The 21,018-nt window shown below is 33.3% G+C and overlaps 1 protein-coding gene and 1 non-coding gene across 3 annotated transcripts in view; both read left to right on the top strand.

Annotated features, from left to right (window-relative positions):
* Positions 1–21,018, top strand: part of LOC145326390 (telomerase protein component 1-like) — a 75,113-nt gene that overhangs the window by 49,143 nt on the left and 4,952 nt on the right. For both annotated transcript variants that reach the window (XM_080169725.1, XM_080169724.1), the window contains exons 24-28: positions 8,915–9,027; positions 19,294–19,365; positions 19,797–19,899; positions 20,277–20,342; positions 20,637–20,733. In XM_080169725.1, coding sequence (XP_080025851.1) covers positions 8,915–9,027; positions 19,294–19,365; positions 19,797–19,899; positions 20,277–20,342; positions 20,637–20,733 — 451 coding nt within the window. The remainder of the gene's footprint in view (positions 1–8,914; positions 9,028–19,293; positions 19,366–19,796; positions 19,900–20,276; positions 20,343–20,636; positions 20,734–21,018) is intronic.
* Positions 11,903–11,974, top strand: TRNAT-UGU (transfer RNA threonine (anticodon UGU)). Its single transcript has one exon. It is a non-coding gene; the product is annotated as a tRNA-Thr (tRNA).

Raw genomic sequence — 21,018 nt, 5'->3', positions numbered from 1 at the left:
ACTAAACTAACCTAAAGAGCTATCCGTTATGGAAGTTCGGACGCACGGACCTGAATTATAGAAAAGCTTTCCTTATAAAATTTTTATCAATGCAAAAATACTCTACTATTTAGTGAGGGAGGGGACATTGTGCTAGTCCAAAAAGTTTACAATAACGTTTTTTTATTCCTTAACTTAACAGCTTTGGGGACTTTTATTGATTTTTATTGTAATCTAATTGTAATTCTAATCTACAGAAGGGGTAATTTTGTGTATCATCATTGGTGATATACATCAATTTATCTACCATTGTCTTATCCCTTTAGATCCCTGGCTATTATTACTGTTTTTAAAAGCGAAGCTTTTCTATAACTATGATCGGTCCGTCCGTCCGTCCGTAACTGATAGCTTTTTTCATTAATTTAGACATGTTAGAATTGTCCTATCGATTTTAAACTTTGCATGGTGATTCCTGTAGTAGTTATGTACGATTTAGAAAGCGTAGCAACTCTATAATCATTACCAGAATGTCCATACGTCCATTTTAAACATGTTGATTTTTTTTTACTTTTTTAACAACAAATTTTTATGTGATCTAATTATCCGATTTATCTGATTTTTAGTATACTGATTTCTGGGACAACAAAGTACAATATTAAAGGCAAAGCAACTCTATAATCAAGTCCAAAAAATGTAAGTATTCCATAAATATTATTCTGTAACATCAGTTTTTCAACAAATTTACTTACAATTTTTCTTAGACTCTTATACATTTATATTCTGATTATTCAGTTCTGACACTATACAAGTGATAGTGTCCGTTTGTCCTACCGTTTCAATGCTTTGCTTTTACGGATGTTGTCATCCTTGTTTTAAAACGAAGCTTTTGTATAATTGGGGTTGGTTCAGCCGTCCATAGTATAATCCTATGGATCTACATTCAATTTTATTCTAGATCTCTACAAGTGGTAATGTTCGTTTGTCCTGTCACTTTGAAGCTTCGCTTTTTGTATGTTACCATCCTTGTTTTCTCGTTAAAAACGAAGCTTCTATAGAATTGGGGTATGTATGTTCATACATAAATGATAGGTTTTATAAAACACACACAACAAAAATAAGAATTTTTTTCTTTCTTAATTAGCAGAGTCTAAATTTTTCAACCAATAATTTTATTCTAAAGTAGGGTTGAAATGTTTGGAAACTGCTAGTATATTATTTGACTAATCATAAGTTAATAAAAGTACTCAAAGTGTTGAGGGAATGAATAAGAAAGCGTACTACAAAATTTTGGTATTATTGTAATAAGGAGGGAGGGGACATTGGACTTTAAATTATGCTGGTACCCAAAGTATTCTACCGCTTGCTCAAACACTTAAATTTGGATGTTTTTTTTCTAAACTGGTACATTTAAAACTTTTTAACAAATAAATTCATTTTACGGTAGTATATCTTGTTTATAATCATTGGGGAAATGAACAAATGTATTGTCATTGACCTATCCCTTGAATTCCTGTTAAAACTTTAAGAGATGCATACAAGGGTAGGAGGGGACATTTAACTGTTTATTGAACTAGTCCCCAAAGGTTTTTAATAATGTTTTCTCATTCATTGGCACAACAACTTTGGGGACTTTTATTAATTAGTAATTGGTTGGTTTATTGTTCGAGTGTCCTAATGTTTTAACCACTAATTATAATCTACAGAAGGGGTAATTTTGTGTATCATCATTTGGGACTTATGAGCATCAATTTTTCGGCCATTGTCTTATCCCTGAAAAATACATTTAAATTCCTAAAATCAAAGGATACAGTATTGGATCAATACTAGTTAAATTATTCTGTCTTTCTGCCATAACAATATACTAGCAGCTACGCTACTAGAGGCCAGCGGAAAGTCAACCCTACCATTTTTAGCTATAGTTTTTTAAAAAATTGAGGGGGGGGAGGAGTTATTTTTTTAGATGGGCATTTCTCTTGGTATAGTGTTGGTACCTTCCCCCAAATTAGTTATAAACACTTCCAGGACCTCTGAGAATCTAAACTTTAACGAACAGACTGAAAGATACATAATTGGAGATCCTTTTACTTTAATATTAGAACTAGTAACTACGCCCCTAGAAGACTTTAAAATATTCTTCTTTTTTTTTTGGGGGGGGGGTGGGGCTTTTTTTATTTAAAGTTAGGAGATACTCTTCTCCCAAATATTTAAGATTCTTCCCTAGACCTAAAACTATTCACTGCAAAGTGTAACCATATCCGTTTTTGAGATCCTTCGCTACCCTAGTGTAAAAATATAATTTACAGTCAAATATCCTCTCTCTCCCCAAATATTAAGTTTTTTTTCTCTGTCCACATTATGTTTACTTTGTTGGCTGAAAATCTTTGGATATTCTTTACAAATATTGATTGGGTTTAAAATACCAACAGTATCAAAACCTATTTGTTAGAATACTAACCTATAAAAGGGGCTTATTGTTCAGTTGTAATTGAGGTGTTTAAATGAAGGGAAGAGTAGGTTGCGCTAAAAATCTGTAAAGGTTGTGAGTAGTTTTAAGTAAGAAACAGTAGAAGAATGATAAAAATTTATGTTAACTTAAAAGAAAATTGTCTTTAGTTCTTTCCAATAAGAAATACATATATTTCATAAATATTATCGGTTTTCTACAACTATTTTTAAGCCTTAAAACTCTCACCTTTACAGATTTTAGCACAACCTATTCCTTCCTTTATCATCTATTGTCTGATCCTGGTTCCTAGTGAAACTAAAATTTAGTTCATACAGAATCAAGAATACAAATCCAATAAAGATGGACACCATGAAAAATAGACAGATGGAAAGACAAACAGACAGACATATATAATTATAGACAAACAGACAGACAGACTGACTTACAGAAATACAGACAGACAGACACAAAGATAGACAGAGAACTTTCAACAGACAGACAGATAATCAAATGGACAGATAGATCCACAAATAGACATACAGCCATACAAAAGGATAGACAGACAGGTTTTAAGACAGACAGTCAGACATATGAAGAAGTAGACAGACTTACATATATGGTCTGACAGATGGTAAGATAAACAGACTGACTCACATGCATGTGGTCAGATTGCTGGTAAGACAAACAGACTGACTGACATCCATATGGTCAGATAGCTGGTAAGACAGACAGACAGAATGTCATACATATGGTCAGACAGACTGACATATGAACAAACTGACAAATAAAGAGACAGAAGGGACAGAAAAAGTGAACATACAGACTGAAGGTATAAAAAAAATTTCAATTTGTAAAAGTTATAAATACAGAAAAAACAAGACAGAAGGACAGTTATAGATGGACAGAAAGATATACAGACAAACAGACATATGGACAGAAAAACATATACATAGACATATTGACAGACAAACAGGCAGAGATACAGACTGGCAGCCAGATGAGCTAACAGATTTACAGAAAGGGGAAAGACAGATTGATAGACAACCAGACCATTGAGAGAAGGACAGACAGAGTGACATTCATATATTTAGACAGATGTACAGACTGACAGAAAAGCAGACATACATAGGCGGACATAAGACAGCCAGAGGGTCAGATATGATGGACAGGCAGATATAAAGACATACTTATATAGGCAGACATAAGACAGTCATAGGGACATAAAAAATTTACATACAGACTGAAAGTTTTAAAAATTTAAAAATTTAAAAGTTTTAAAAATTTTCATAAATAAATATGGATTAGCATTAAAAAGATATAGAAACTACTTCAAAATATAGCACTATGTAAATCTTAATCTTTTCTACATTTACAAAAACAAACAAAAAAATGGTGTATTTTCTTTGTTGGTTAGTTTTCTAATTTCAGATATATTATTATTATTTAGTTTAATAAATTGTTTAGTTAATGTTAGCTAATATTCATAGATGTCTAATTAATAGTATTTAATTTTTCCTTATTTTTTTGCATCAAAGGTGTAGTTGCACTAATTGCATTTAAACTTGAATTTTATGAACTGCTTATTTTTTTTGTTTAATAGTCATTTATAGGACATATATTTGAAATAATTTCAATTTTCTACCATGTAGTTTTAAAAATATCAAGACTTGAAAATCATATTTTTTGGATATATGCAATAGACTATAAAAGTTGGAAAGATTTTTAATCAATATAATAGATTTGAAATCTGCATAAAATTTTAAGGATTTTTTATAAAATTCGTTTTTTATATAATTCTTTATTTAAAGGCGCAAATACGATTTAAGTTAATAAATTTCGACCAATAGGATAGCTGGATTGGAAACTACCTACGCTCTAATTGGTTGAATGATGTACATCACTTAAGCTTCTCCAATCAGAGCGCAGATAGTTTTCAATCTACCAATCACAGATCTCAAAATTATTTAACTTAATTTGTATTTGCGCCTTTAAATAAAGAATTATATAAAAAACTAATTTTATAAAAAATCCTTAAAATTTTATGCAGATTTCAAATCTATTATATTGATTAAAAATTAAAAAAACTTTTATAGTCTAATATGCAACATAAATGGCTGTCCTGCTTTCACAAAAACAGTATTTGGGTGGTGCCTAATTGATTGTTATTCATTTTAATACAAAATTATACATGTTAGATGGTATTTTTGTTACTTATGCTAGCCATCATACTTTTTAAATGCACTTCATGCAACTATACCTTTAGATATTATTTGATGATATGTAATTATTTCTAATTAGTTTTTCTATTGCCAAAAATTAATTAACCACAAAATTTTAGAATCACTTCAATGTCGGGTTGTTGATAATTTTTTTTGTCTGATGTTGAAGTGGTTTTGAAAATCATAAAACTACATTAAAACATTTTTGATGCAGTCAACACACAAACAAAGAAATGAGAAACCAATAAAGAGATAATTTTGACAATTTTCAATAGAATAACTTAATTAAAAGATTGTCCCATAAAAAAATCTTTTATGATAGTTAAAGTCAGTTTAGAGTATGACTGTTTGTCATCAAATGTCAGATTAGAGTATGACTGTTTGTCATCAAATGTCAGATTAGAGTATGACTGTTTGTCTTCAAATGTCAGATTAGAGTATGACTGTTTGTCATCAAATGTCAGATTAGAGTATGACTGTTTGTCATCAAATGTCAGATTAGAGTATGACTGTTTGTCATGAAATGTCAGATTAGAGTATGACTGTTTGTCATCAAATGTCAGATTAGAGTATGACTGTTTGTCATTAAAAGTCAGATAGGAGTATGACAATTTGTCATCAAATGTCAGATTAGAGTGTGACTGTTTGTCATCAAATGTCAGATTAGAGTATGACTGTTTGTCATCAAATGTCAGATTAGAGTATGACTGTTTGTCTGCAAATGTCAGATTAGAGTATGACTGTTTGTCTGCAAATGTCAGATTAAAGTATGACTGTTTGTCATCATATGTCAGATTAGAGTATGACTGTTTGTCACTAAAAGTCAGTTAGGAGTATGACCATTTGTCATCAAATGCCAGATTAGAATATAAATTGTTTGTCATCAAATGTCAGATTAGAGTGTGACTGTTTGTCATCAAATGTCAGATTAGAGTATGACTGTTTGTCATCAAATATCAGATTAGAGTATGACTCTTTGTCATCAAATGTCAGATTACAGTATGACTGTTTGTCATCAAATGTCAGATTACAGTATGACTGTTTGTCATCAAATGTCAGATTAGAGTATGACTTTTTGTCAATAAAAGTCAGATTAGAGTATGACTGTTTGTCATCAAATGTCAGATAAGAGTATGACTGTTTGCCATCAAATGTCAGATTAGAGTATGACTGTTTGTCTGCAAATGTCAGATTAGAGTATGACTGTTTGTCTGCAAATGTCAGATTAGAGTATGACTGTTTGTCATCATATATCAGATTAGAGTATGACTGTTTGTCACTAAAAGTCAGTTAGGAGTATGACCATTTGTCATCAAAAGTCAGATTGGAGTATGACTGTTTGTCATCAATTGTCAGAGTAGAGTATGACTGTTTGTCATCAATTGTCAGATTAGAGTATGACTGTTTGTCATCAAATGTCAGGTTAGAGTATGACTGTTTGTCATCAAATGTCAGATAAGGGATTAACTGGGCAAATTTTGAGGGTCAATTTAATCACAGATTACGATCTTAATCACCTGAACTTTGCTCACATTGAGTCAGATTCGTCAGATTATAATCTGAAATCCCCCCTGACAGATTAAAAATTTGGCGGCAAATCCTGAGTAATCTGAATTTTAGTACCTTTTTGCGCAAAAACACAGGTTTCGTCAGATTACAATCTGACGAAATGTAATCAAATGTCAGAGTTGATTGATGAGGGGCGGGCAGATTAAAACCTGAGGAAAACCTGTCAAAACTCAGATTAGACAAGGTTTTGTCACTACTTGTCAGATTTAAAAACTACTAGGGCCCGATTAACGTCATATTAGAAGGTAATATGGCGTGATAGGCATAGTTCGGCCATATGTTGGAACATTTGTCCCCTTTCTTTGGGACAGACAGACCGATATAAACATATGATAAGGCGTAAAGAGTAGTTTTGCTCCCATTTAGTATGTGTGTTTAGGGTGAATGCACTATCAATCTATCCATGTATAATATCTATGCCAGGGAGGAAGGGTATTCTGACCCTTAAATTAAATAACAATCCTTTCTTTCCAGGAATACTTTATTTTCCAGTATGGATTCAAACCCGAATAATATCCGCTGGTTTAGAGTCGGTTCTTAGCCATACTGAAAAAGCATGTATAGCATAGTATTTCAGACAATTTTCCATGAATATTTGAATGAAAATCATAAAATTAATACCAATTTTGTAAGACCGGGAAATCTGCCTTTAATAAGATGCGAAAAACAACTATTCTTCCCACGAATTTATACATACTCATGAGAATATAAAGGGAAGATTAATTTATGAACTAATATCCTATCCCTGTATCTCTGAATCTATCTATGTATTCTGATATTGATGCATCTTTTAACTTTTATGCTTTCTCAGGGATAAAGGGTTTGATGGTAATGAAAGCAAGGATAATTATGTTCTATGAGAAACTTATTTTGACAAAGAAAAGTTCATTAATTAATAAATTTGTTTATGGTTTTTCAATGCCTAGAAGATAATTAGGCTTATAAATGATCTTTTACGTCCAATGGTTGACAGGATGGTATCTTATCTGAGCTGGGTGTAATTATTATTTTATGACGTAACCTATGGCTTGCTTCCCCATTTTAGCCCCCTCTCTTCTGTGTATAGTAATGTTTTTTAAGAAATTTGTGGGGCAAAAATGATTTTTTTCAGTAAAGGTGTAACCCATGAAAATAACTCAATAGTGTCGTATGAACAGTAAGTATACTTAAAGGCAGAGTCAAATCAGTCCAGCGGTTATTATTTTAGGCTTCGTCCTGACGGACAGACAGACCGACATAAATTAACTTTGTACGATAGATTACACACAAGCATTTAATACCTATGGAAGGCCAAAACATAATCTCTTTAAAAAGTAAATCTTATACATGATTGCTTTCCTATCCATAAATCCTTTTTTTGTCTGTATTGTGTGAAAAGATATATGTATCTAGTGTAATATGCATATATGTATATGGATTGGCAAATTCATTCACAGACAAAATGTGCAAAGTCTTATTCGTATAACCAGATATAGCAATCTATAATACAAAGTAGAATAATGTCTGTCCGTCCGTCTGTCTGTCCGTCCGTCTGTCTGTCCGTCTGTCTGTCCGTCCCTTAAGATCTTGGTAACCACTGAACCGATCGGATTCTGCTCTTCAGGGAATATACCTACTGGTCCTGTGGTGGTTTTAGGCTATTTTCTTGGCGGGTTTTTTATCCCCAACTCCCCCAAAAACAAAAATAAACATTTTTTTGCTGAAGATTTCCTTGGCCCTTTTACGAATTTCGCCAAAATTTTTTTGGATCACCTCATGGGGCAAAGCCCCTAGAGGCTAGGGGCGAAGCCGCTCGTTTAAATAAAAAGTACAAATAACATAACTTTCAAAGTAAATTTTTCTGACTTTAAATTTATTTGCCTTACTTTTTTCTTCCTTTAAGCTTATTTATTTTTATTAACAAGTTTGCTTTTTTTCAAACCTTAAAAGATAAGGTACAGGATTTTAATGATTAGATGGAAATTGTCTGACTGTAAACCTTATGAATATCAGGGGTTAGGTCTGAAGCTAGATTTTAATCGTAGACCCCGGCCCAAAGAACTAACATCAAACCTTTGATTAAACGATCTTGTTTATCTTTGTTTGCGCCTATTTTTGTCAAAGCAGTAGTGGGAACTACTTTGAACGTCTTTATATTTGATGCGGTTTGGGCACCTGTAAACTCCCCGACACGACAGGTTACCCCTCTGTCGCTGGTGTGACTGAGTTTAATATAAATAAAAACCAAAATGTACCAACTTCATCTAAATCTTCAATCAGTTAGAATAAAACTAGCGTTACATACATACATAAATAGTGTAGGATTGCAAGCTTATAGAACACACTCAGCAAGTTAGAAGTGTGATTTATTAGAAGTTTGGGGTTAAAAAATTTTCAGTATCGCTTCGAAAATAATTGATATCCAGTAAGTGAATTAGAACCGGTTCTCAGCCTTACTTAAATATAATGTGTAGCATCGTACAATATCCAGTTTTTTTTACGAATATAGAAATGTACAATAATAAGATTAAAACAAATTTTTTAGCCCGTCCCATTATTCAGAACACAGTACTAGTGTCTGACTGATTATGACGTAACAAAAAAATTAGCCAATGAGAGGCCGTTATTGACCAATGGTAAAATTTATAGTGGCCTCTCATTGGCAAATTTTTTTTGTTACGTCATAATCAGTCAGACACTATTACTGTGTTCCATTATTCAGATTGTGGGCGACAAGGAGTGTTTATGGCCAGAACTGATTTGATCAAAGAGATCCAGTTTCCAAAATGGAGATGCATCAAAGTTTTCGTTTCCTCAACGTTCAAAGACATGCAGGTAAAGCTTCCCTCATTTTAAAGCATTTTTAAAGCAATACTTTAAAATGACAAATAGCTCTGATCGCTAATTTAAGAATTGTCCTATCGCTTTGAAGCTTTGTTTGTTCATTACTGAAACATTTACATAGATTCAATTTAAAACTATATTTTTCACCAGGGAGTCCATATGTTCATTTTAAACATGTTAATATTTTACTTTTATTTATTTGGTTTAGTTGTAATTACTACTGTAGTAAAGTATCTTTATAATCAAGTGTGATTTGCTAAGCTTAGCTTTTATGATTGTTTGCCATCTTATTTTTCCTAAAATTTTCAATCATCGCTTGTAATTCCTGTAATAATAAGAAATTACCAAAAAAATCAGCTTTATACTTTTTACCAAAACTTCTGAAAGTCCACACTTAATTTTTTTTTATCTTTTAGATGTTTGTCACCAAATTTCACTTGTCAGAACTATTCTATTAAGTTGCATTTTGAAATATTGAATATCAGAGCGATTAGTCACAATTTTAGAAAAGTAGCTGTGGGGTAAAAAGCAGAGACGTGTGACAAAAACTAATTCAATATTAGCAACAAACACTAAGAAATATTCTTTCATCCACAAAATTCGCGTCCCGATATTATACAAAAGATATTGAAAACTAAAAAGATATTCCGTTGTCAATGCGTTTAAAAGAAGCCTAGATCTTATCAATAGATATAGAATATATACGTTGATATTGCTGTCAATTTAAGTTGATAATATGGAACTCGTTTATTGGTCAGATCGTTCATCCAGTAGGAGTGGAGTGGATGGTGTAAAGGAGATACATAGAGGGTATCGTTATTTTAGCCCGCTGCGAATTTCACTTTATCAAAAAACATCCAAATCTGGTGTAACATCCAAAATAATAAATCCATTGTCCTATCGAATGATCTAAATTTAAAAGCTCTAAACGGCGTAATGCACAGCCTAACTTTGTTATCATTATAACCTTCAGAACTAGGCTTTCGAGTAAAGCCTGGAGAAAAAATAACAGTGTGATTAGGGCTAGAGAAAATTACCGTGAAATAGGACTATTACGCTATTGTACTTGATTTGCACGCTCTAATAGTTATTCCAGATTATATAAATACTCTATATAATTTATCTATTTATGGTGAACCATTCCTCTTATTTGGTGGACCATATCAACGAAAAATAGCATAAAACATACCAAGGTCAAATACAAAGCTTCTTTGAACATTACAAACAAACCTTCTACTGCTTTGGGACATATGTTTGCGTAAAAATGCGTATAGGAGTCTTCTTTTGATAGAATCAACTGAAAGATCTAAAACCATTATCAGAATTATTTCCCAGGGTTCGGAAGCCGCAGCCGCAGCCTCAGCCTCAGCCACCATCAGCCGCGCGGCTTACGAGAAGCCTCAAAATCAGCCGCGCGGCTTCCTCAGCCACCCAATAAGCCTCAGCCTTAGTCGCAGCCGCGCGGCTTAAAGAAAACATAAGCCACTGTAAGCCTCAGCCGCATTCAGCCACTGTAAGCCTCAGCCACTGTAAGCCTCAGCCACAAAACTCCAATTCAGCCACATTAAGCCTCAGCCGCACTAAGCCTCATTCAGCCAACGCCCCTCTAAGCCTCAGCCGCAATCAGCCGCGCGGCTTATAGTTGGGGAAGCCTCAGCCACACTCAGCCGCGCGGCTGTTAATAATTTGAAGCCGCAGCCGCACTCAGCCGCGCGGCTTCAAGAAAGCCTCAGCCGCAGCTGCAAAGTTATGATTATGCCGCAGCCGCAGCCGCGCGGCTTGATATTTGTAAGCCGCAGCCTCAGCCGCAGCTTAATTTTTTAAATTCAGCCGCAGCTTTGACACAGCCGCGCGGCTGAGATATTGTAAGCCGCAGCCGCAGGTGCTAAATTAGTACAAGCCTCAGCCGTCAATTCAGCCGCGCGGCTTAATTTTCATTTAATTTTGTCTGTCTGAAGCTTAAGATCTCAGCAACCACTGAACTGACAATGTTGTCCTTCTCAGGAATCCTTTTACTAAAGTAACAGGATGTCTGTGTGTCTATGTATCTGTGTGTCTGTACCGAAGGATCTCTCTAACCGCTGAACCGATCGGGTTCTCCTTAACAGGGTAGCTTCTCATAGGTCCTGGGAAGGTTTATAACTATTTTTTGGGGGGTGGGACACCCCCAACCCCCCCAAAAAATTAAAAATCCCCCCCCCTCAAAAAAAGAAAAAATTTTTTAAACTAAAATTAAAAATGAGGGGGGAGGCCCCCCCCTAAAAAAAAAAAAATCCCCCCCCCCAAAAAAAATTTTTTTTTTACTTTTCTTTAAAAATTTAAAATAAGAAATTGGGTTATTAAATTTGACTCTCTCTCTTCCTCAAGTGCCCCCTAGAGGCCTCTAGGGGCGTAGCCGCTAGTTATATATATATTGACATTGGATGGTTTTGAGCTAATTTTGGGGTGGGGGTCAGACATTTCCATCGCCCAAAAATAATTTTTTTAAGTGTTATACTTTTAAATTTTTTTATATTCTTTTATAAAAATTTTATCTGAAGTTTTTTTTTAAAATTACAACATAGAAACTACCATCTCGAACAACTACAAAAAGTTTGAACCTGTAATGTAAGAGCTCCAGTGGCGCAATCAGTTAGCGCACGGTTCTTCTACACTGTTATACCGGGGTTATAAGTTCGAATTTCACCAGGAGCAATACGTTTTTGAACGTTGATACTTATGAATATTATTAAATACTATTTATAGGGTAACTGCCCTACTGACGTTTGCCTAATTTTATTGTTTTTAAAAGATACAAATTTTTCAGAATTTACTTAATATTCACTATGAATTTGTATTATCTTAAATTTTTTTTCTTGTACAAGTGGCCTATTTAGCTCAATGGTAGAGCACTCGTCTTGTAAACTAGGGACCGTGAGTTCAAACCTCACAGGGGGCAATCAATTTTTGTGATACTCAAGTTATATAGTAGCTTCTCTATTATTTTTCCGTTTAGGTACGCAATACTTGTTCTATATAATTAAGCTTCTCCTACTTAGATATTTCTTCAATTTTAAATGTATTTAATACTTTGTGGTTGATGAGAGACACTGAAAAAGTTATGCAAAAAAAAAGATTTATACATATTTCATTTTTCATAGTATTTTTAAATTAATGAAAATAATTAAATTAAGATTTGGAGAGGGGGGAGGGTGTGTGTGTGTGTTTATTTTGAACACAAATTATCCTAATATGTTTTCTAACAAAAAAACAACAGCAATGTATTTTACTTTTTAAAGTTGGTTAAAAAAAGGTCTGTAAAATGCAATAAATTGTCCTGTATAATATGCAAAAAAATCTACATAATCTTTATGTACTCGATAGATTGAAATAGTTAAATGATTATCATATATCATCCGATTTTGTTTATTTTACAGAGATGCTTACTAAAATTGATTTTATTTTCGAAACTGCAATTATCTTTATCATTATGTTATACAATTTCTGAATTTATAAGCAATACATGAATTGATATATTATTACTTTGATGTTGTCCATATTTTCATGTACTCTGATAAAGAAATAATCTCAGCTGGCTAAAATAACAATTAACCCCCATACACCCCCTTTAATCCATCTCTCCCCTCTTATGGGGATTATAAATGAACTGGCCAATAAATAAGGTCCATAATTTTATTAACAAATTTTCTTTTTTTTTAATATATCCACATATTCTATTATATAAAGTGGTAATGTGAAGCTTCTTATTGATTTAGGGAAAGTTTATAATTTTTTGGGGAAATGTATCTTTTCCCTCCCAAAAAAAGATGACCCTCAAAATAAATTATTTTTGCTTCCCTTAAGTATTCCTAGAGGTTTTAGGGGCGCAGCCACTAGTATCCTTTAACCATTAACTCATTACATATTAAAACAGGTTTTAAAAGTATGTACATAAGAGTTATACCTATGAAATTTAGCACCCAATAATTTATTAAATTGTAATATTTAGACCTAAATTTTTCTTCAAAATTTCTGTCACCTTTGGTCTAGGGGTTAGTGTGGCAGTCGTGTGTTGGAAAGGTTCTTGGTTCAATTCCACCAAGAATTGAATGTGATTAAAGTTTTTATTCTGCTATGGACATTAGGACAATGGACAATAATTTTTGTTTCCTCTCATTTATATTTAGTTATTTTCCTCTCAAGTTGAAAAAAAATTTTAAAAGGAGGGTGGATATAATGTGTAAAAAAAGATTAGAGGAGATTTGTTCTAGGTAAACTTACTTTATTTGTAATGTTATTAACTAAAGAAGTTGTATCAACTTCTTTTTTTATAGCTAGCCGGTCCTTTTAGTAAGTAGTAGATGTAAAATTTTTCATAGAATTCAGATATGCAATCGGTTTTTTTGTAGACCTCTTATTTTTTAAGTAATTTAAGTTTAAAAAAAAAAAAATTAAGTCGATTTTAAGGTACTAAAATGCAACAAAAAAAGAAAGAAAATGGCCATTATGAATAAAAATAGTAAGATCTTTAATTTGACACCTTACTTTTTCAATTCTGTCAGGTAATTATTGAAAAAATCGATTATTTTAAACCCACGAGAATAAAAACTTTGAACTCAATTTTATCATTTCACAAGTAAAAAAATATGGGTTCATATATACCTTTAGAATCAGAAAAATATTACGAATCCATTGTAAGCAAAATTGAAAAAAAAAGTTTACAATATAGTATATAAACTACAATAAAAGGAATTATATGAAAATATCATATTATATTGTACAGGCAACGTCTTAACTCTTCAATTGAGTATAAAAATGGGAAGGGGGTATAGAGGGGGTAAAGAGGGGGTAAAAAAGGGAAGACGATAGTGTTGCCAGAACAAAAAATACAATTGGCCATTTTTTTAATTTTTAATTTTTTTACTTTTTTTCAATTTTGCTTACAATGGATTCGTAATATTTTTCTGATTCTAAAGGTATATATGAACCCATGTTTTTATGTCTGTTTGAGAAAATATTTAGGTCTAAAGTTTTTATTAAACCGAGGTTAAAAAAATAGATTTTTTCAATAATTACTCAACAGAATTTTAAAAGTAAGGTGTCAAATTAAAGATCTTACTATTTTTGTTCTTACTGGCCATTTTCTTCTTTTATTTTGTTGCGTTTTAGTACCTTAAAACCGACTTAATTATTTTTTTAAAAAACTTAAATTACTTAAAAAATAAGAGGTCTACAAAAAAACCGATTGCATATCTGAATTCTATGAAAAATTTTACATCTACTACTTACTAAAAGAACCGGCTAGCTATAAAAAAAAAAGTTGATACACCTTCTTTTAATATAAAATTGCTTTACACCTATGTTCTAAGAGTTAGTGCACCATAATGTGTAAGAAAGGTTTTCTGTTCAATTCCACCAAGAATTACATATGATTATTTCTAAAACCTTGTATAAAGTATGGAGAGTTATTTTGTCTGTAGATTAAGAATTCGATAACTACTGAACTAATGAAAACTTTTTAAATTGCCTTTTCCAAGTTTTTTGAATTTTTTAAAAAACTAAAATTAAAACTGGTGGGTGCTCAACCTAACTCCCCCCTATTTTCCCATAAAAAAATAATAAAAGTCACCCTTCATCCCCCCAAATTTTTTTTTCTTCTGGGATTCGAACCCGGATGATAGATGGTTCAAAGCTGTTACCGTACCAAAAAGCTATCAGAGCTCCAATATTTCAAAATGAAAATTTGTCTTATTTATAGATCATTAAGTATTATGATGTCTGTTTGTTTGTCTGTCTATATGTTTGTACTACAGGATCTCGCTAACTACTAAACCGATATGGTGCTCCTATTCAGGGTAGTTTCTTATAGGTACTGGGAAGGTTTACAACTATTTTGGGGGAGGGTACCATCACACTACGAGAAAAAAATTGCCTTAGAAAAAAAATTAAACATCACCCCAAAATTAAAAATGGGATTTACTCGCCCCGGCCCTCCCCACCCAATAAAAATCACCCTACCCCCAAAAAAATTATTTTAATTCAGTTCTTCTTTTTCCAGTACCTATTGTTTAGTATTTCTTGTAATAACTTCATAATTACATTGTCATTAAAATTATGTGACATAAAAAGTTAGTCATAAAAATTATACCCATGAATAATTGTAATAAAAAGCACTTTTGTAAAAAAAACATTTTTCATAAGAGGTAAGTTTTTATGACAAATACATTTATTGCAAGTGTACATATGATAAGCATTTTAAAGACGATTATTTTTAAGACAAATTTAACCTGCGTATCATGGCTCAACATGTAGCGCATCTGCTTGTCATCATGGAGGTAATAGGTTCGAATCTTGGCCAGACACTGCGTGAAAACTGAAGACGTTAAATGGTTCCTACTGCAGCTATGCCAGGTATGCAACATGTAAAGTTAGAGTATGAGGATTTCCTTGGCTCGTAAACAGGCGTAACTCAATACCATAGGACTTTCTGGCAGGTAGTTGGTTGCTGGATAGATGTCACTTAAATTGGAAAGAATTGGTTCCCCTTAATTATCCAAGGTTCAACATCTGCTTGTCATCAGGGAGGTAATAGGTTCGAATCTCGGCCAGACACTGCGTTATAACTGAAGACATTAAATGGTTCCTACTGCTGCTATGGCAGGTGTGCAACATGTAAAGTTGGAGTAGGAGGATTTCCTTGGCTCATAAACAGGCGTAACTCATTACCATAAAACTTTCAGGCAGGTAGTTCAATAAAAAAAAGTTGGTTGCTGGATAGATGTCACTTAAACTAATACAGAAAAGGAAAGAATTGGTTCCCCAAGGTTCAACAAGTAGCGCATCTGCTTGTCATCAGGGATGTAATAGGTTCGAATCTCGCGCAGACACTGCGTTATAACTGAAGACATTAAATGGTTCCTAGGTGCTAGGTGTGCAACATGAACAGGCGCAAAGGAAAGATATAATTCCCCTTAGTTATCCAGGGTTGTTGGACCTTGAGTTAATGTCATAGAAACCCTCGACCGTGGCTCAACATGTAGCGCATCGGCTCGTCGTCTGGGAGTTGATAGGCTTTGTACTGCATCATAACTAAAGATGTTGAAATAAATTCCTACTGCTAAAAAACTTGTATAAAACTTTGGGTACCAGTATAAAACTTTGGGTATCAGAATAAATTTTTGTCTATTAGTATAAAACTTTGGGTACCAGTATGAAACTTTGGGTACCAGTATAAAACTTTGGGTACCAGAATAATTTTTGGCTATTAGTATAAAATTTTGGGTACCAGTATAAAACTTTGGGTACCAGTATAAAACTTTGGGTACCAATATAAAATTTGGGTACCAGTATAAAACTTTGGGTACTCGTATAAAACTTAAGGTACCAGTATAAAACTTTGGGTACCAATATTAAAACAAAATTTTAGGTATTAGTATAAAATTTTGGGTACCAGTATAAAACTTTGGGTACCAGTATAAAACTTTGGGTACCAGTATAAAATTTGGGTACCAGTATAAAATTTGGGTAACTGTATAAAACTTTGGGTACCAGTATAAAACTTTGGGTACCAGTATAAAATTTGGGTACCTGTATAAAACTTTGGGTACCAGTAAAAAACTTTGGGTACCAGTATAAATTTTAGTACCAGTATAAAACTTTTGGTACCAGTTTAAAACTTTGGGTACAAGTATAAAACTTTGGGTACCAGTATAAAACTTTGGGTTCTAGTATAAAACTTTGGGTACCAGTAAAAAACTTTGGGTACCAGTATAAATTTTTAGTACCAGTATAAAACTTTGGGTACCAGTTTAAAACTTTGGGTACCAGTATAAAACTTTTGGTACCAGTATAAAACTTTGGGTTCTAGTATAAAACTTTTGGTACAAGTATAAAACTTTGGGTACCAGAATAAAATTTGAGTACTAGTCTAAAACTTTGGGTACCTGTATAAAAACTTTGGGTACCAGTATAAAACTTTGAGTACTAGTATATAATTTTGGGTACTAGTATAAAACTTTGGGTACCAGTATAAAACTTTGGGTACCAGTATAAAATTTTGGGTACCAGTATAAAACTTTGGGTACCAGTATAAAACTTTGGGTACCAGAATAAAACTTTGGGTACCAGTATAAAATTTTGGGTACCAGTATAAAACTTTGGGTACCAGTATAAAACTTTGTGTACCAGTATAAAACTTTGGTTACCAGTAAAATTTGGGTACCAGTATAAAACTTTGGGTTCTAGTCTAAAACTTTGGGTACCATTATAAAACTTTGGGTACCAGACTAAAACTTTGGGTACCAGTATAAAACTTTGAGTACCAGTATAAAACTTTGGGTACTAGAATAAAACTTTGGGTACCAGAATAAAATTTGAGTACTAGTATATAATTTTGGGTACCAGTATAAAACTTTGGGTACTAGAATAAAACTTTGGGTACCAGAATAAACTTTGGGTACCAGTATAAAACTTTGGGTACCAGTATAAAATTTGGGTACTAATTCTGAGTCAAACATTTGAAAAAATCCTGCTGTCCTCCCCCCTCTTCCCTCCACTCTTATTCTCACAACCCCTAACCACCCTCAACTCTCCAAAAAATGTCCTAGAATGCATTTAAAAAATCCAATTTAGCCGAAGCCTCAGCTGCAAAGCTTATTTTATAATCAGCCATAAGATCAGCCGCAAGGCTTAATATTGTATTCAGCCGCAGCCGCATTCAGCTGCGCGGCTGAATTTAATTCAGCCACAGCCTCAGCCGCACGGCTTTCAGTAAGCTGCAGCCTCAGAATCAGCCGCGAGGCTTAATTATGTTATCAGCCACTCTCAGCCTCAGCCTCACTCAGCCGCGCGGCTTAATTTTTCAATCAGCCACTGTAAGCCGCAGCCGCTATGAGCCGCGCGGCTTTCAGTAAGCCGCAGCCTCAGCCACAAATCCTTCAGCCACTGTAAGCCTCAGCCACCCTCAGCCACTTTAAGCCTCAGCCGCTCGAAGCCTCAGCCACAAAATTCCAATTCAGCCACTGTAAGCCTCAGCCACCCCAATTCTTATTAAGCCTCAGCCGCATTCAGCCGCAGCCACTCTCAGCCGCACTAAGCCTCAGCCACTCTCAGCCTCAGCCACTTCCATAACTTTAAGCAGCCGCAGCCGCAGCCGCAAATTAGGATTCAGCCGCAGCCGCAGCCGCGCGGCTGATAGCGCGGCTTCCGAACCCTGTTATTTCCCCAATATTGGTCACTTCTTTTCTATCATACTCTCAACTAAAACAGAAAAAAAAATATTTTTCTGTCAGACAGATGAAAGTTTATAGAGAAATGTGTTGACTGTTCATGGGGGAGGGGTAATAAACAAACCACCACCGCCGTTTAAAAATGACCAAAAGCGAAGCTTTAAAATCAGAAATTGTGAAAATAACAGTAAAAGAACATACTTTTATTTTATATAGATGCCTCGCTTATAATATTGTACTTTGTTGTCCTAGAGACCAAAAAACGAGAAGAATTGGATAAATATATCATACTAAATATGTTAAATGGACGTACGGACTTTCTGATAACGTTTATAGAGTTGCTACGCATCCTAGATCGTTTTTTAATTAGGAATCATCATGCAATGTTTGAATTCGATAGGACAGTTCTAACATGTCTCAATTAACGAAAAGAGCTAACCGTTACGGACGGACAGAACTACCCTTATTATATAAAAACACGCTGATTTTTTTGTTTTTCTTTTGGGATTCTTCATTGTATAAAGTTAATTGATTTTTTTTCACGGTAAAGTAGGGACACTTTCTTTTCTTCTTTCAATCTTTTTTCTAATTTTGTTTTTGGCAAATAGATGCAGTGACAATTTATTTTATATTCAACAAAACTTTTCCTTAAATATAAATGAAACATGTATTATAACATCCATAAAAGCTCCACTGAATTAAAAAAAATGTTTCGTAAAATGAGTAATTTTATTGTGAAGTAAAATTAATTTTTCTGTTAGAAATTTTATTTTCAATACTGAAATGTATGATAAAGGATGATAATGACGTACTTACCTTTTAAGATGTCATTTTAGATATGCTAAGCTCAAAGCATGAAGCCTACACTTACTAGGAATCATAAAAATAAAATAAAAATAACAACTTACATCTTGTTGTTTAGCCCTATGTCAGATTTCGATACTTTCAAAAGGCAACTACATATTTATTAAAAACCCTTTTTTTTTGTTGAAATTTGCAATTTTTTTTTCTTCAAACTTTTATTATGTGATTAATAGTAATTTCTTTTCAGGGGGAAAGAGCTATGCTACACAATTTTGTTCTGCCCAGTCTTCAACAGAGATGCAACTCTTTGTTTGTAAAGGTTAATATTAATTATTCAGTCAGAAAACCTAAGATTTATAAAACATTAAATAAATTGGAGACGTTATTAAACAGTCAGTAGTTCAACTAGCGGTTCAGGGTCTCATTGATGTTATCAGGGACGTACAAACTATTCTGAAAACCTTTATTTCTCCTAATATTAATACTAGCTACAAAAGGCAGAATATTCGACCTAAGGAGATTTACTTGCGTCTGTTAAGAACAAAAAGTTTAATCAAAATCATCCAGTTGTTTTTAGTGGGCTTAAAGAGTAAAGACAACTGTCTAGCCATGGTTACAAAATTTTATAATCAGCTGGAAATATAAACCTAACCCAAATATGGCAATTCAACTTACCAAAAAAGCATACAAATGGGTTTAAATTTGAGCCTTAGTCGAGCCTGCCGAACTCTGATCTTCTTTATTTGCTAGGTGGGACTGATTGATCTCCGCTGGGGTATAATAGATGATCATCAGCAACAAAATCAAGTTGTTGAGTGTCTGAAGCAGGTCCAACAGGCTGACTTCTTTATAGGTAATCTTATATGTACTAATAAGTATCTGGATGTATGAATGTGTGTCCAGTAAGATCTTGTAAAGTCTAGTTGTTAAGTGTCTAACAGGTCCAACAGGCTGACTTCTTTATAGGTAATCTTATATATACTATAAAGTATCTGGGTGTATGAATGTGTGTCCAGTAATATATTGTATAGTCTAGTTTGAGTGTCTGAAGCAGGTCCAACAGACTGACTTCCCTATAGGTAATCTTATGTATACTAGAGTAAAAGGATGTTTGTATGTGTTTCCAGTAAGATCTTGTGGAGTGTTTTAAGAAGGTACAACATGCTGACTTGAATCAAAAAAGTTTAAAATAGTTTTCTATTTACCTTTGCTGATTTTTTGTTTTTTTAGGGCTGATTGGAGAAAGGTATGGATGGATTCCTACAAAACAACAAAAATCCGGCACCAAAGAATTATGTAAGTCAACTTTTCTTGTGTCGTAGCTACTCATTAAAAAGACTGTGTTAGTCGGCTCTGTTAACTGTATCTTAATGGCAATTCCAACCCAATGGATATGTATCTGCAATCCTATTATATAAAGTAGTAAGCGTTTTGTCTGTTGCGAAGGATCTCGCTAACCGCTAAACCTATTTGGTTCTCCTTTACAGTGAAGCTTCTTAAACCCTATGTATATATGACCAAATGACCTACTGTCTGTCACTTATTTGTGCTTTACAACCTATGGATGTTGCCATGCTTGTTTATTTTTAGTTTGTGGTAAGCTATTAGAAGAAGTACTACACGAAGAAATATCCATGACACATCTAGAAATTAAAATTGGAGCTTTGGAAAAAATGGATATTGACGAGTAAGTATAATATTTTATCAGTGCTCCTATTCAAGTCTTGTGTTTATAGTGCCTATAAAAAATGACGTCATACAATACAAATGACCATTGATGGCTAGTATATCTATATATTCAATATAAATGAATACTTGCCTATCTTTGATTATTTGTAATGTATGCCGTCGTATTTTATAGGCTTTATAAACTGCTTCGAAAAGTTAAGAAATAGTCAGTGATAAATTCCAATGGTACCAAATGGTTATAGCCACGTTGGATATATTTTGGCTCAAAACTTTTAAAGGTATT

This window comes from Acartia tonsa, chromosome 8 (assembly GCF_053477335.1).
Source record: "Acartia tonsa isolate MP-2025a chromosome 8, ASM5347733v1, whole genome shotgun sequence".
In the NCBI taxonomy this organism is placed as follows: domain Eukaryota; kingdom Metazoa; phylum Arthropoda; class Copepoda; order Calanoida; family Acartiidae; genus Acartia; species Acartia tonsa.
This window is presented reverse-complemented; position numbering and strand designations above follow the sequence as displayed.